Consider the following 15793-nt stretch of genomic DNA (forward strand, 5'->3'; position numbering starts at 1 on the left):
TCGTAGATAATTTTCCCAAATTTCGTTGATCATCAACGCGAATTTGGGATGTTTTGACCCGATTTAGACCGTCGGGTCAAAACTTCCCAAATTTTCGTTGAAAATTTCAACGAGATTTGGGAAAATTATCTACGAGAATTTGGGAAGTTTTGACCCGATTTAGACCTTTAAACAAATCGGGTCAAAACGTTATACAGTTACGTGCGGACATACCTTTCAAGCATTGTGAAGTACACAAAACCCATCTCCTTTGTCACAGTCATTAATGGCGTGAATTTTGAATGCTCTTTTTACAATTTATTAGATTAGCCTATCTCTTAAATACTCTTTTTAAATAGGCTAAATCAAGTCCAAGATTGTGATCCTAGTGGAACTAAGGTAGATAGTCATAGAATTTAGGGATGAAAGATTGGATTGATATTGGGTTGTCATGTGACAGACAATGTCCACTAGACATGGGATTGATTTTGGTTGGACTTAAAAGCAGCAAACAAGTGAAACCTAAGTCTAATAGGCTTGGCTGCTTGTGGTCTAAAGGTGGAATACCATGTCAATATATTGATATAACCTATAACCAACAAGTCCCCTGGAATTGTAGGCCAATGGTGAAAGCTATAGTTTCCCAATTGTTTGGTTGAATGCATTTTACATGATCTGAGTTAACATATTTGGTACAAGTACATTAAACATACACTTTTATATAGGCCTACTAATGACAGACAAAACCCACCAGACTGGTTATTTCAAGAGACCAGTGGAATGCAAAGATTAGTTTTCATTGCATTTACAATAGGCTATTTAAACTGTCATTTTTTGGGTAAAGTTCTACAAAACCATATTATTGAGTTAGGACTAAAGTGAATACATCATTAGATGCCTTTTTTATGCTGATTATGAATATAATAAGCATTTCTATTAGAAATGAATTTCAGCCCCCCCCCCTATATAGGCTATACCTAACCTAACCCTGAATTGGCATATATAGGGAGGGGCTGAAATTCATTTTTGATAGAAATGCTTTTTATATTTGTAATCAGCATAAAAAATGGCATCAAATGGTGTATTCACTTTAGTCCTAACTCAATAATATGATTTCATAGAACTTTACCGTTTTTTGGGGTTTAGGGGAGGAAAAAGGTACCTAGATTATGAATTTAACATATGCTATGCTTTACACCCCCTCCCCCTAATGTTCAAATATATAGCCCAAATTTGTTTCTAAACTATTGTATATTCATCCTATTTTATTTCATTAGCATTAACCAAACTTGACTTCTTTAGTTGTATATAAAAGTCTATGTTTAATGCACCAGTACCACATATTTTCTAGGGGGAGAACCTTTATCCTGACTTCTCTTTACAACTTTGCAATAAAATTTATGAGAAAAGCCATGCTTTTGATAAACATTTTGTCTGTTTTCAAATTTGTGCTGAATGATATCTCATCCTACAATTTTTTTGTATAGATGGCTTACAATGTGGCTGTTCCTAGTTTTATACAATCCTAAAAAGGGCTTATGTCAGATCTGCCTCTCAATCAATTGAACTATCTTTCTTGGCTTTAGCCATGTCTTGGTGCATACAAAATACTTGATTTTAATTCAAACCTGTCTTGGCTTTTCTACAATTTGCAATGTCGTGATGCCTGCAAAATACTTTATTTTAATTCAATGATATTTAAATTCACCTAATTGAATTAAAATCAGGTATTTTGCTGGCATCAAGACATGGCTAATTGTAGAAAAAGCCAAGACAGACAGTCCAAGTGATTGAGAGACAAACTGGGATAAGCCCTAATACATGTTTACAAACCTGCCCAACATTTTTTTTTTGGGGGGGGGGGGAGATGTGACAGTTTTTTTTCAGGGGTAGGGGAAAAGCTTTAAGTATGGGTGCTACCAACTCCTTGCTGCACCCATGAGTAATGTTTTATTGTAAAACATAAATCAGATTGTCAAATTGTTAGAATTTCAATAGTGGGGAATTTCACTGCCCTTTCCAAACATAGTAGTCACTACTGTTATAGTTGTACCCCAGCCCCCTCCCCCTAATGGGTAGAAATAGCATAGTTCTTGGCAATAAAAAAAATATTTGTGTTTCTAATGGGGGTTTATTTTAATTGGCATTATGAAACAAATGTTGATGAGAACTACTTGCATAAAGTAATTCCAACCAGCAAAATCAGAAAACCTTTGGGTAAAATTCTGGTTGGAGGTACTTTTTGTTATCTTAGAAAGGAGCTAGATTAGAAAAATTAAAACTTCCAGGATGGGTGTACAGACAAAATTTTTCCTTGGAAAGTATTTTGAAATACCTACCTCTACTCCTTCTCACTCTAGAGGGCAATGGTATCTCTCTCCCTAGCTAGCTGAAGTATTTTTAAGGTCTAAACACATTACACAGCCTTAGGTAAATTCCTTGTTGTTTTGTAATTCCAAGCATTTGCACATAAGGGCTTTAAACCTCTACAATGTGGTTCTCTGATACTAATGGGGTTTTATAATAGTGAAATTGATTTTAGTTTTATTATAATTATATCTCTCATAGAATTATTTGGATTGATTCACATAAGTATTGTCAACCATCTCTGTGGCACAATTTTATGTATGGAGAGTTTTATGGTGGAATTCCCAAAACTATTTCCATTTGGAATCTGTTTAAAGAGACTTTATTGTATCTTTAATACTCAACAAATCTTGTCTTCCATATATATGTGGAAACCACCTCAAATAGAAACACAGTGCTGTGAATAAAGTCTAAGGAACTGTTAAAGTGAGATGGTATTTTAACCAGTACAAAATTGTTTTAAAGGTGTTTTTGCTTATCTGTGATTAATTCTCTGGAAACATTTCTGGAGTGAATTAATGGATCCATAAGCAGTGAATAAATGCTGGATTTATTAGCACAACTGCAATAGTCTGGATTTATCAACTTAAAATGCAATAGTCTGGATTTGTCTCCTACTACCTACACTACCTATCCATAAAACCAAAGGCCTTTTTTGTGGCTACCAAATTTGGAAAAAAACACTTGTGAATAATAAGAAACCATTCCTTTTCAGTTTTTTTTTTTGCTAAATAGCAAAACTTTTGTCTGAATTGAACAAAAGTATCAATGAAAAATGAGAATAGCAGGGTAAATTTGGGAGGAAAAAATGTATATTGCAAAAAAGAAAATTGGGTCTAAACACTTGGACAGCAACATGATTACATTGCTGAAGCAAATCCCATCTCCTTTGTCAGAATCATTGAATGCACATTATTTGAATGCATCTCTTTTAGTGAGAAGAAAAATGACTACTGAAGCTCTGGATTCTTTGATTTTAAGTAGTTAAAAAGGACTGATAGATAAAGAATGGTAGATGTTGGCATTCCTTGTTTTGATAAGGACTAACATTTAGATAAAAATCCTGCTTCAATGTAACTCAACAAATTTGTTACCAACTAAAAATATAAATATTTAAAGGACCATAGAAGAAGGAAAATCCAAAATTGATTATAATTTCAATTATTTGATGCAATTTTTTTGTATTCCCAAGGTATATATCACAGAGAGGAAATAGATACCATTGAGTGTGATGCCCTGCCCAAAGAAAAACTTATGCTTGCAGGAGCTGACTGACCTCTTAGAAAAAGGAAAAACACTGGAAAGAAGTCTCTGAAACTCTTGGCATTAGTATAAGCACTGCCAAAAGAAGACTTTTGGAGAGTGGTCAGTCCAGATCTGTTGTTATATTACAGGGTTAGTATAGTATTTTCTTATCACACATTCATTCTCAACTTTTGACATAAATAGGGTAAAAAAACAGTGGTGAAATGATGTTTATTATGTTAAAATATAACACTAATAACTTGTTAATACATTCAAAATGAACTGAAATGTATATATCATTGAATAGCTATACTTAGAAACTTAATAAAATATATTTATTACAAATTCCCTAAGAAACAGCTTCTTTGTTTGATTATTTACAGGCTCTTGGCATGGAAAAGGAATTCAGAAGTAATTTGGTTTTACATAATATGGCAAATAGATGCTTATGGCAAATAGATGCTTGATTATTTTTATATTTGATTTAGTTCAAATTCTCCCTCAATATTCTGTCAAATTTTCACCTTCATATACATAGTCTTAATTTTACTAGTATCAAAGTAGTAGTGGTAGTAGTATGAACAGTAGTAGCAGTAATAGTTTATTATTAGTAGTAGTAGCAGTAGTACCTGGTACATTTTGCCTCTTGGTCAACTGAACATCCCACTCATGATGCCCCTGAAGTTTCCTCTCGGTACAATAAGCTTTCCATAAAATATTGTTGGTATGCCCTATCAGCTATCTGTATATGCTTAGTGTGTTTTGATTTAGTTCAACTTTCTCTTCAACAGTTTCTCAAATATTTTTCCAATATCCTCAGCCTTAGTAGTACTTGCTACAGAATTAGTAGTTTTAGTGATAGTAGTTGTAGTAGTAATAGTAGTTGTGGTAGTACTAAAAGCAGCAGTTGTAGTAGTAGCATGCAAATATGGCCTTTTGATCAATTGATCATCTCCCTTATATTTTATGAAAGTTCTAAATTAACATACTCAGTCATTCCTGAAATAAAACCTTTTGACAACCCATGTACGCATAATAAGTTTTGATTTAGTTCAACACTCCTCTCAACATTTCCTGAAAGACCCATTTTAATACCCTTTGTATTTTGAGAAAGTAGAAGTCAAACATGCATACCTTTTCTGAATAACATATACAATATGTAAACAATGAACAAATTGCATAACTGACAGCCCTTGACTTGAGGCCTTGGGATAGGGGGGGAGGGGGAAGGGTTGACATCCTCAAATGCATAATTACTTAACCTTTCAACAATGCTGATAAAAATTGATGCCTCAAAGTTTTGTTTGGTTTTTTGTTGTGGGTGTGGGGGGCGGCGGCCGTTGATTGCTCTTAAAAAGGGCACTATAAATTCCATTTTCAAATCAAATGAGATCAATCTGAATTTCATATGACCACCCATTCCATTAAAACCTTATATGCCCCCAGGGCATAACTTAAAGCCCTTGCCCCAGGGCTCTGGAGCAAAAAGGGCACTGGAATTTCTGTTTACCAATCCAATGATCCCCCTCTGAAGTTTAAAGAGCCACTCTTTCTATAAAAAAAAACTTTTATGCCCCGAGGACAAAACTTACAAATCTTGCCGAGAGCGCTGTGGGGGGGATGTCATCCTCAAAGACATTCTTTCCAGACACAATGTTGAACCAAATGGCTATCTCAAAATTTTGATTGGATGTTTTTTGGGAACTGATGGGCGTGGGAAGTGGTTCATTGCCCTCCAATCACTTTCTACTATAAAAAATGGCACTAGCCTATTCAATTTCCAATTGAATGAGCCCTTTTGAAGTTTCTATGATAACTTCTTTGATACAAAGTGCCCTGGTAAAGAAAAATTAATATATAATACATTGTGCCAACATTGTTCTTTGTTTAGGCAGCACTATTGTTCTACCTATGATTCCCCACCATTGGAGATGACCCCTGTTGAGTAGCATGCATGCATGCTACTAAAGAATAAATCATACCATTTAGCTCAAAACATAAGATAATCTTTGAAAATTGTGTGAATACCCATTTCCCAATTATATTCACGTTTACGCTGATGTTACTGTTAACCATTCAAAAGCTGGTGCAGCTAATTGTATCCTGGACCTAAACTTGAATGTTTTGTTCCTCTTACAAGCAATTCTTCAGTACTTTCTGCTGAATTGTGTGTAGTACAACTTGCATTAGATTCTGTAATTGGTCTGTTAGATACTTTATTTTGGGTTAGACTACCTCTTCAAGGAACATCCTGTTCCTGTCAGAATCTCTTTTAATCAATTAATCTTTTAAGTCATCTTTATTTATTTTTTCAATTCTTTTATGAAATAACAGATGATTTTGCAAGTAAGGCTTTTTGAAACCATAACAATCACATGTTTGTTATGCGAAAATTTTATAGTTTTGTACTGTACTGTAAGAACTTTGTGCTGACATTTATTATTATATTCAGTAACAGCATTGGATTCTCGATTGTATGGTATGTTTAATTTTCAGGTATCTTGTACTTGATCCATTGTAAAAAGGTTCATATAAACCCACCATTGAGCTTGCTGGAATAATAGCCTACAATTTAGCATCATCTAGCCTCTATGACTAGGCTCTGTACCTTGAGTTGTTGCTCAAGAGTAATTGGTACTCTAAGAGTGATTCTCTTAAACTTTAGTTTATTTTTCCCTTTTTTAAATTAGCTACTGTCACTGGCCATTCTCTGTAGTTCCTGCAGCTGCAACAAAATAAAATTGGATGGTGATAGACATAATTATGCGGTGATCCACGTTTTTTCTATTTTTAGATTTTTTTTTTTTTTTGCTTGTTTTTTGTATGTTTTGAAAACTAAATTAGTATCAGTTTTTTTATAAACCAGTGTTTTTTTGGTCCACAATTACTTTTTAAATTTGTTAACATGAATAAAAATAAGACAAAATAAGGACAAGACATCAATCTTATCTTCTCTCAAATATTCTTTGAATCTAAATGATCAACAGTGAGACTTTAATTTTCCCAAGAACTTAATTGATCCCAAAAAAATAGAGAATTTAAAAATTTAACTGAATTTTTAATTCTAAAACTTTAATTAAAATTAATTTACTTGCACTACCTTATACCTATTTTACAAGTCATTTATGTCCCCGTTCTTCATTACAGTACTCAGAAAAAAAAAATTTTTATGTACACTTTAATATTTTTTTTCATTAAATGTCGTTAAAACATAAATTAATGTCAAGACTGTGAAATTGTACTTTACAGTTCCTACTGGGGGTGCTGATCTCTGTTTTTGGCCCTTCAGCACGAAAACGCAATGTGGGGGGGGGGGCAGCCATCCTTTGGTTGTGCAAACCATTCGACCTTCCCCAGTTGAGTTTTAACTGCGAGTATGCTGACCTTTTCTTCATCATCAAAGGCTGCAAATTGTTTAGATTTTATTGCATCTTATTCTTCCTACTTCATTTGATTTTTCTAGACTGTTGAGTTTTAAATCCGTTCTCATTTAGTCGCTAAAAACTAGTCTAAATGTGTACTTTTTCTCCTTTATATTTGTCATTTTGTGCTATTACTCAGCACACACACACACACACACACACACACACACACACACACACACACACACACACACACACACACACACACACACACACACACACACACACACACACACACACACACACACACACACACACACACACACACACACACACACACACACACACACACACACACACACACACACACACACACACACACACACACACACACACACACACACACACACACACACACACACACACACACACACACACACACACACACACACACACACACACACACACACACACACACACACACACACACACACACACACACATACATATATATATATATATATATATATATATATATATATATATATATATATATATATATATATATATATATATATATATATATATATATATATATATATATATATATATATATATATATATATATATATATATATATATATATATTTCTCTAATGTTTAATGCTCTTATTGGTAAGAAATCTACATGTCTATCTCTCATAAAATATATAAACCACAAGTATTTGCTCTCATGTTAGCAGCTTTCACGTGAAAAATTCTAAGGGCTTTAGGCTGTCAGATGAGCAAGATTGGTGTCTTAGTATAACTTTTTCACTCTTAATTGAATATAAACATCTATTTTTATATATGGTAGCATAAACATTCAATTAATCAGTTTTTCCACTTACAGATGAACATCTTGATTTGATAACAAATCAATTGGGATCTGAACATCCTTCTTGGGGCAGGCGAATGATATTGGGCTATGTTGAAAGCAAAGATTTAAGAGTGCCAGCAGAAAGAATCAGGCAAAGCATGTTGAGGACACAGCCGCAACTTGTAGCAGATCGTGAGCATAGACGTCTTTCTAGGCGTGTTTATAATGTACCTCATGCTCTCAGCTTGTGTCATATTGATGGCAACCACAAACTTATTGAGTAGGTATTATTGTGGCACTATCATAGAAGCTTTTCCATCACATGACTCTCAGAGTGGTTACAACTCCTCCACTAAGTAATGTTAATATTTTCCTAATCAAATGTATTTCCATTCAAAATATTTTCCATTTTTTCAAATGGTGGTTTGTTTTATCTCCCACACAAAAAAGAGAAACTCTTTTATTCTCAATTAGCAAGATAATAAAAAAAACCATTTAACTTAATTAATAAAATGACGAAGGAGAAAAAATTGGGTCTTCAGGTCTGATGACAGAGGACAGATTCCGTCGTCCTTGAAGACTCGACTGGTAAATTCTACCAAGGAAAATAATTTTATGATCCACCAGAAGACTGTGAAAAAAGAAATTTAAGTGTCTTGGAGAATCAATTTGTCAACTGGAGGACCGCCTTAATGTGACTGCCAATTTATGACCCTGATTCTCTTTTCTGTGTATTTTGTACTACACGCAAAATTAGCAAATTTTGCATTATGCTCTACTAATAGTGTTTTGTATTCGTGTTTTTTTATGAAGTTTCTCTTGTACTGTATTGATAAGTTGAAATGATTTTAGATTAATATCTATTTTCTTCCTTCAAATCGTGTCAATACTAAATTTTCTTCTCACTATTTATATTGGATTTACAAATTTAGCCATAATTGATAACCAAACAGATATTCTTCCTTTCTGTCACTTTACAGTTACAGAGTTAATTTTATCACCTAACAAAAAAAGTAAAGAAATCAAACTAACTAACCCATCTCCTAAATACTGACTTGCGTGCTTAATTAAGGTACGAATTCGTTTTATTAAACAATTTACTTGATTAATCGTATACCTTTACCACAATCGTAGTTCTTTGGAGTGTTTTTTTTTCTGAGAGTTCAATAAACAAGGTTCATTCTAAGTCTTTAGATTTCAAAGTAAATTTTCTTCTGTAGTCTTGCGTAAATGTAAAATGAATTTTCAATGAAGGTTGCAAAGTCTTCTCTGTCTTCTATTTGCAAAAGAAATGTTGAATTTATAGTTTTATACTTATTTGGTCTTAACCCACATTATATCAGCGGTAGTCTTTTGCCCCCCCCCTCCACTCTCTAACAATAAAGATCCTGGATACGCCCTTGCTTAGAGTCTTTTTGAAATGCCGTCGCTGCTACGGTTAAAGGTGATATTTCATTTAATCTAAAGATCTTATGTTATTGTAAATTAGAGTTGTGGAGTTTCAAAATTAGGAATAAGGTGTAATAATTAAAGTTCCATCGATTACCGTTTTGATGAAGGAGTTTTATTTTTCCTGGGTAAGTTGAAATGATTTTAGATTCATCTCTATTTTCTTCCTTCAAATCGTGTCAATACTAAATTTTCCCCTCACTATTTTCTATTGGACTGACAAATTTAGCCATAGTTAAAAACCAAACAGATATTGTGCCTTTCCATCGCTTTACTGTTATAGTGTTAATTCTATCCCCAAATGAGGGAAGAAATATTCAGGCCTAGGGAAAGTATTGATATTATAGACGGCACTATTTGCAATACGTATTTCATGCAATCTCGATTAAAAATTGTATTAAAAAGTAAAAAAATTCGTATAAAGCATGTATAATTCGTATAAAGCTATAATTATATATATAAATATCACTGATCTGTGAATGAGTTGCATTTCAATGCACTGCAAAAATTTGTTAAAAAAATTTCATAATTCTTGCATTCCATGGGGATTTCCAATTCCATGTTGCATGTTGAGCCAAATGGCATATCTTCTTCAATTTAGCCAATTTTCAGCTCCATTCCGTGGTCGATAAATCTTGTACTTGTTGCAAAAAATAGGATAGTAGAATAAGCACTTGAAGGACCTAAAAAGAAGAATCTACTAAATTTTATGCATCAAATTAACCTAAGAATTAGCTTAGCTACATCCAAAAATCTATCTTCAATCGCAGATTGGGCTAAATTCTGCACGAATTTTTAGAATAGCCATTAGTGCAGGTGGCATGACAAGTTTCACATATTGCAGGATTTGAGCCCTTAAGGCAAAAGTGTACGACAAAAGATATGTATGATTGGGTAACTCCTTTCATAGTTATCAACCGCCATATCGTAAGTTTTTTGCTTTAGCGCGGGGATAGCTAAAAAAAATCAGTTATGAGTCCGAATATTTCCGAAAAGAAGAAAAATGGAAATCTAGCAACCTATAACCAATGGTATTATATCGACGATCAATCTGAACTTAATCAGTCAAGTATGAAAGCAGTAATTGAAGTCGAGTACAACATGGTACTTACTTTCGAAGTTTGCCAGGAAAACTTCATCCTTCAGCATTTTCTCAAAGTAGTTTTTAGCTTCCTCTTCTTTCAGAGTTTCGCAGTTACCATAGCTTAGAATGCCGATAAAGGTTTGATAACTTAAAGGGGAAGGAGTCAACCAGTTAGTTGCTTCAGCAGGAAACCTCTGGAAATGGTAAAGAGTTAGATGATTATTACTGCTCACATAGGAAATTATAATTTAAAGATTTGATGGATTAGGCTCTTGGATTTAATCAACATGCAAGTTGATGCAATAAGAAGACGATCTAGTGAGCAAGAATTGCCTGTAAGTTTCAAAACCCACTTTTACAAACCAAGTAATTGATAACTTTGGTAAGTTATCACCAGGTACTGCATGTGTGATAAGTTTCAAATACTGGTCAATTTTAAAGAATGTATTTCCTCCTCTCTGAGAGATTAATAATAAAAACTATTTTTTTTTTCAAAATTAAAATTGCTTTCGCGTATTTTTCAATGATTCTGCAAGATTTGGAGCATTAAATTTTCTCAACAACTTCTGTTCAAGTACCACCCCATATAATTTGAAGACTACGGACAAAGATCTTTTTTGTGCACTAATATAAATGTAATTAAAACCCAAAAATACCAAACCTTTAAAAAAAAATAACCCCCCCCCCCATTCCCCTTTTTTAAACTATTGTCGGGGGGGGGTGTTCGACTAAACTTATAAACTGTTTTAGGTCTGCAATTAATTTGTATAAATATGGAGACAAATACGAATTAAATTGCAGATTTTATCAGGAACACACTCAAGGACACTTTATGAGCTACTGACCAATGTTACAACATGCTTTTGACTTTCTGGATTTTTTAAATTAATAAACTCTAACAGATTACACAAGCAACATTTGCTTATACTTAAAAGTAATGTATAATTAGTAAATACAAACAATTTTTACCTCCATAAGCTCAAACATCTTTGTATGCTTAAGACCCTTCTGAAAAGCTTTCATTCCTTTGGATTTCGATGTAAACATCAAGTGTTCCAGAATGTACTGAACAATGATAGTACGATTTTCTGGTACAATCATGCTGCTTGAAACTCCACATAGTTGAATTATCTGAAAGAATATCAGGCTAGAAGACTGAACTCAAGGAGGGAGGGGGGGATGGTTTGGAATTTTAAACTGTCCTGAAAATATGGAATGAACTCCAAGAAAAACCAGATTTGGAACTTTGAGGAAAAGTTTAAAGCTTGTGAAATCATGCTCTAATGAACAGCTTAGGATTTAACGGGTTCTGTTAATTGACAAATTTTAAGCATTCCTCCTCTTCACCTCCTTAGCTCATGCAATCCAAGCCCATTCATTTGATATGTTACACTGCATCAACAATGAAGAGATAAGTGGAAAATACTTCCTTTTGATATTTCCAAACAAAAAGGTCTGTTACAGAAAGTGCTGGATAGTCAAGTTTCTTGGTTTCAATATGCACTGTTTCACCCAACTACATTGTGCTTGGTTTTATGGCTAGGTATATATAAGAGCCTATCTTTCCTAACCCCAAAAATCTCCTAGAAACAACCTTGTAAGTCTAGGCTCATTCAGATTAATCAAAGAGCAAGACCTCAAACAGATGTTAAAGATTCAGGAGGGGTGTTTGAATTACAGTTATAATTATCCCATCTTGAATGAACCCATTTAATGTCTCAGGTAGTTCAATACAGACTTAGGTTACATTTTTATTGTAAATTTTTTAAGGCCAATTCATTACTTTTCTGCACGGGCGTAACAGAAGAAATGAATTGCGCTCAGAGATTAGATTTGATTCTTCTGACAAACAGTCCAAGAATCAAAAAGAAGAATAAGAAGGAGTAGAAAGAAGAAGAGGTGAATGGTTTTCAAGAAGTCAACTCAGCAGCAACTCTATAAGAAAATTAAAAATAAATTTTCTTATGAATTATTATCGCTTCTAATCAGCAGTTATACCAAACCAATCCTGCTCAACTCATCCTCAGGGCTATACTGTGGTGTTCTCCTCCCCATAGTATAGTGCAGACGGTTTGATATCATTCTATTTTCCCTTCTTGCTTTAGTTTTGTTTTTTTCTGTTTAAAGCTTTTTCCAATAGGCAATGTTTAGAAGTCCTCCAAAAAAATGTCCCCCCAGATCCCAAATCAAATTCCAGTAAATGTGCCATAGTGAAAGATACCCATCTTGGCTGGTCAAGCACACTTTCTCAAAGTTCAAATGATAGCTCCAATTCGGTCAATAGGACAATGATAAGTGTAGGGGCTAATGTAACCATAAATGATGATAATGGGTTTCAAGAAGTCCTCTCTAGAAGCTCTAAAAAAAGGAAACAAATCTACCAAATCAAAAGCATTTCCCCTCTCCCTGCCCAACATCCTCCCTCCAAAAACGTGCGAATTTACCTTAAAATTACTCCTACTACCCCCTTCGAAATAAAAATGATCACTGCAATAAGAGTTGCAATTTTTAAATTGCTAAAATCAATGTTCTCTCTTAACATTAACCGTGACGGATCTCTGCTAATAGCTGTAGAAGATAGAAATCAGCAGATCCAACAATTAACCTAAAATCCCTTCTGAATACCCCAATTATTGTATCTAATTGGAACCCAAAACAATCACCAACAAAAATAGTAGTTTATTATGTTCCTCCAGAGATATCCACTCAGGAGTTAAAAGAAGGGCTCTCAGATAGGGCTGGAAACACAATCCCAGTTGAGGATGTTACCCAACTTGGCAAACCTAACTCTAATGGCCTAAAAACTAGTAGATCCTTCTTATTCACACTGAATGAAAAAATTAATATCCCAGAAAAATTATTCCTACTTGGGCAAATCAAACCACACAAGGAATGCTGCCCAACAATATGGAAGCAAATGCTGCCCAACAATACCAAATAAAGCCTGTAATGAAACCAACCAAAACCCCAAGTCAAACGCCCCCAATGCATCAAGCACCCCATATAAAACACCATTTTCTAAGCCCCCTAGCTAAAATCCCTATCAGAAGGAATCACCAAGCCAACAAGCCTCCTTGTCCAGTGGGATGAGGTCAGCCTGGCCCCCCCCCCTCCCAAGAAGAAACAAACCAGAAACACTACCAGGAATTAACCCCTTAAACAACAACCGTTCTTTGGGTGTCAATACCCTATCACTGGGATTAAAGACTTTAAACTGTACTTTAGCTAACTTTTCAATCTCTTCTTTCTTTTGATAAACATCAAATTTTGTTTTTAATGACAAATATCTAAGTTTTATTTGATTTTAAAAACTTTGAATCTTAAGATTTGTAATAATGCTAATTATGAACAAAAAAAAACCAAAAAAACAACACTAGACTATCTGATCACTTTATAGAGTAAATAATTCCTCAAAAGTATTAATTAGAAATTGACTTTAGCAACAAAGAGCCATGAATGATGAGATTGATTGTATGCAAAAAAAGAAACAATAGTACTCACTCCCAAATCCGAAGCATTTGTCAGATCAAAAATATCTTCATAGTCCTCTTCTTTTTCAGAGAGCAGCTTTGTAATTATTTTTGCTTCTACTGATGCAGCATTTTTCCCAATCCCTTCTCGAAGAAGCTGGACATAAGCCAATATGCTGTTTTCTGAATCCTCATTCAGGAGCCTATTAGCAATAAATGGGCAAAGATAACCAAACCTTGGCCCATCATGAAGGAGAGAGTATCCAATTGCTAGTCCAACAACTTCCATTATAGATTTATCTGTGCAAGAAAAGTTGAAACCACCTATTCTTTTTTCAAAATACTTCTGGACACATAGCTCAAAAAACTCTGACATAAACTCCCTAAAGGGACCACCAGCATCCATGGCTGGCTCTCCAACAAACGACCCATATGGTGACGAAAAAATAAGAGTTGGATTGCGACTCCCTCTCTTGAAATGTGCAAAGACCATTACAAAGATCATGGATCGTTGCACTGCAATAGCACCTCTAATAGCGGTATTTATTGCTGCTTGTCTTAGTGTACAGAGTTCACTATCAAAAGTCATAGGAGCCTTTTTGCAGCCTTTGTCAATATGGGCAACCAGAGATAGGATGTCAAACTCTTTGTTACAGTTTGCACAGAAGTCAGTATCAATTGATTCTGAGGTTGATGGAGCATCTAGTGCCACAGTTACCACTGGCAGATTTGAAATAAAAGGATTAGAGTCAACCAATTCTGGGAGAAACTCATCATCTAAAGATGCTCCACATGATTTTAACTGCATTGGTAGCTCAATCACCGGAAGGCTTGCTTCACAGTGTATAGATACATCAACAGCTTTGCTTGCTTTGCTTAGTTTTGCTGCTGGTTCTCTTAGTCCGATAGTCATTACAGGCAAATTGGACGCAAAAGAAGTAGAACCTACAAATTCTGGGATGAAGTCATCATCCAAAGATACCCCACATGATTTCAAGTGCATGGGTAGCTCAATCACAGGAAAGCTTGCTTCACAGCGTCTACATACTTCAACAGGGCAATCTGGAGATGCCCTGTTGAAGTTCACTATCAATAGTTCACTGCCACATGAACCTAAGCTGTTCATTAGAGCATGATTTCACAAGCTTTAAACTTTTCCTCAAAGTTCCTAATATGGCTTTTCTCGGAGTTAATTCCAATGTTTCAGGAAATGTTGAGTCGTGTTCTAGCAGTTGTTTATTCTTGGAGCTCTTCATTGTCAAACTGACTTATTAATACTAACCAGAAATATTGTTCCTGGCATCATTAAATACTTGTTATAAGAGGGTAAAAAAATATGCTCCCACACTAAATCCTATTGCATTTTGTGGGTAAACGGTTGTGCAATCGCTTACGCAATTAGGTCACCTGACCTTGCATCGTAAATTAGGTCTGCGCAGCTTTACAACGACGTCTTCAGCGAGCTGATCCTACAGGCTGCGATGAAAGGAGTGACACTTCGCCCGACGACCGTCGTCTCTGATTTTGAGACCGGTCTGCTGACATCCGTGAAGCAAGTTTTTCCGGCCGCCAAGCACCGTGGGTGTTACTTCCACTTTTGCCAAGCAGTAATCAGAAACTTGGGGCGTCACTCAGTCCGTGAGCTGTACATGACCGATGCAGACTTCAACCTCTACGTTCGAAAGCTTCTGGCTCTGGCGTTCCTACCTCCAGCGATCGTCAGAATCAATTCTGGTCCAATCATTTCTCACATCGTTCGTACCTGGCCTTCGGCTCGTCCGTTTGTCACTTACTTCAGCCGTCAGTGGTTCGACCAATGTCCTCCTCATTTCTGGTCAGTCTACGGCATCCAGCGAAGGACAAACAACGACCTCGAATCATGGCACATGCGGTTTAACCGAAGAGTCGGTCGCTACCACCCGAACTTGTGGCAGTTTATCTCTTTCCTGAAGGAAGAACAAGCAGTCGTCGATTCTGCA

At 35.1% G+C, this 15793-nt stretch overlaps 2 protein-coding genes across 5 annotated transcripts; one reads left to right on the plus strand and one right to left on the minus strand.

Moving 5' to 3' along the window:
- Positions 1-275: 275 nt before the first annotated feature.
- LOC148944295 (uncharacterized) lies at positions 276-8487 on the plus strand. Of its 4 annotated transcripts, none has more exons than XR_016142812.1 (3): positions 276-378; positions 3539-3711; positions 7845-8487. XR_016142812.1 is itself a non-coding variant. In XM_089099765.1 (2 exons), the coding sequence occupies exons 1-2, from the start codon at positions 402-404 to the stop codon at positions 8093-8095; spliced, it is 387 nt and encodes a 128-aa protein (XP_088955891.1). In that variant the 5' UTR covers positions 386-401; the 3' UTR covers positions 8096-8487. The 4 variants fall into 4 exon arrangements, 1 of the variants encoding a protein (XP_088955891.1); XR_016142811.1 differs by having other exon boundaries at positions 3539-3741; positions 7845-8486; XR_016142813.1 differs by lacking the exon at positions 3539-3711 and having other exon boundaries at positions 291-378.
- A 1262-nt stretch (positions 8488-9749) lies between these two features.
- On the minus strand, positions 9750-14272 carry LOC148944296 (uncharacterized). The gene is made up of 4 exons (XM_089100406.1): positions 13846-14272; positions 11314-11475; positions 10373-10538; positions 9750-9943 (listed from the first exon to the last, which is right to left on the minus strand). Exons 1-4 carry the CDS (start codon positions 14218-14220, stop codon positions 9858-9860), a joined length of 789 nt encoding a protein of 262 aa, XP_088956532.1. The 5' UTR covers positions 14221-14272; the 3' UTR covers positions 9750-9857.
- Between the last annotated feature and the right edge of the window lie 1521 nt (positions 14273-15793).

The sequence above is a fragment of the Artemia sp. Qi Xiang Cuo genome, chromosome 14, assembly GCF_049724085.1.
Source record: "Artemia sp. Qi Xiang Cuo chromosome 14, ASM4972408v1, whole genome shotgun sequence".
Lineage (NCBI taxonomy): Eukaryota > Metazoa > Arthropoda > Branchiopoda > Anostraca > Artemiidae > Artemia > Artemia sp. Qi Xiang Cuo.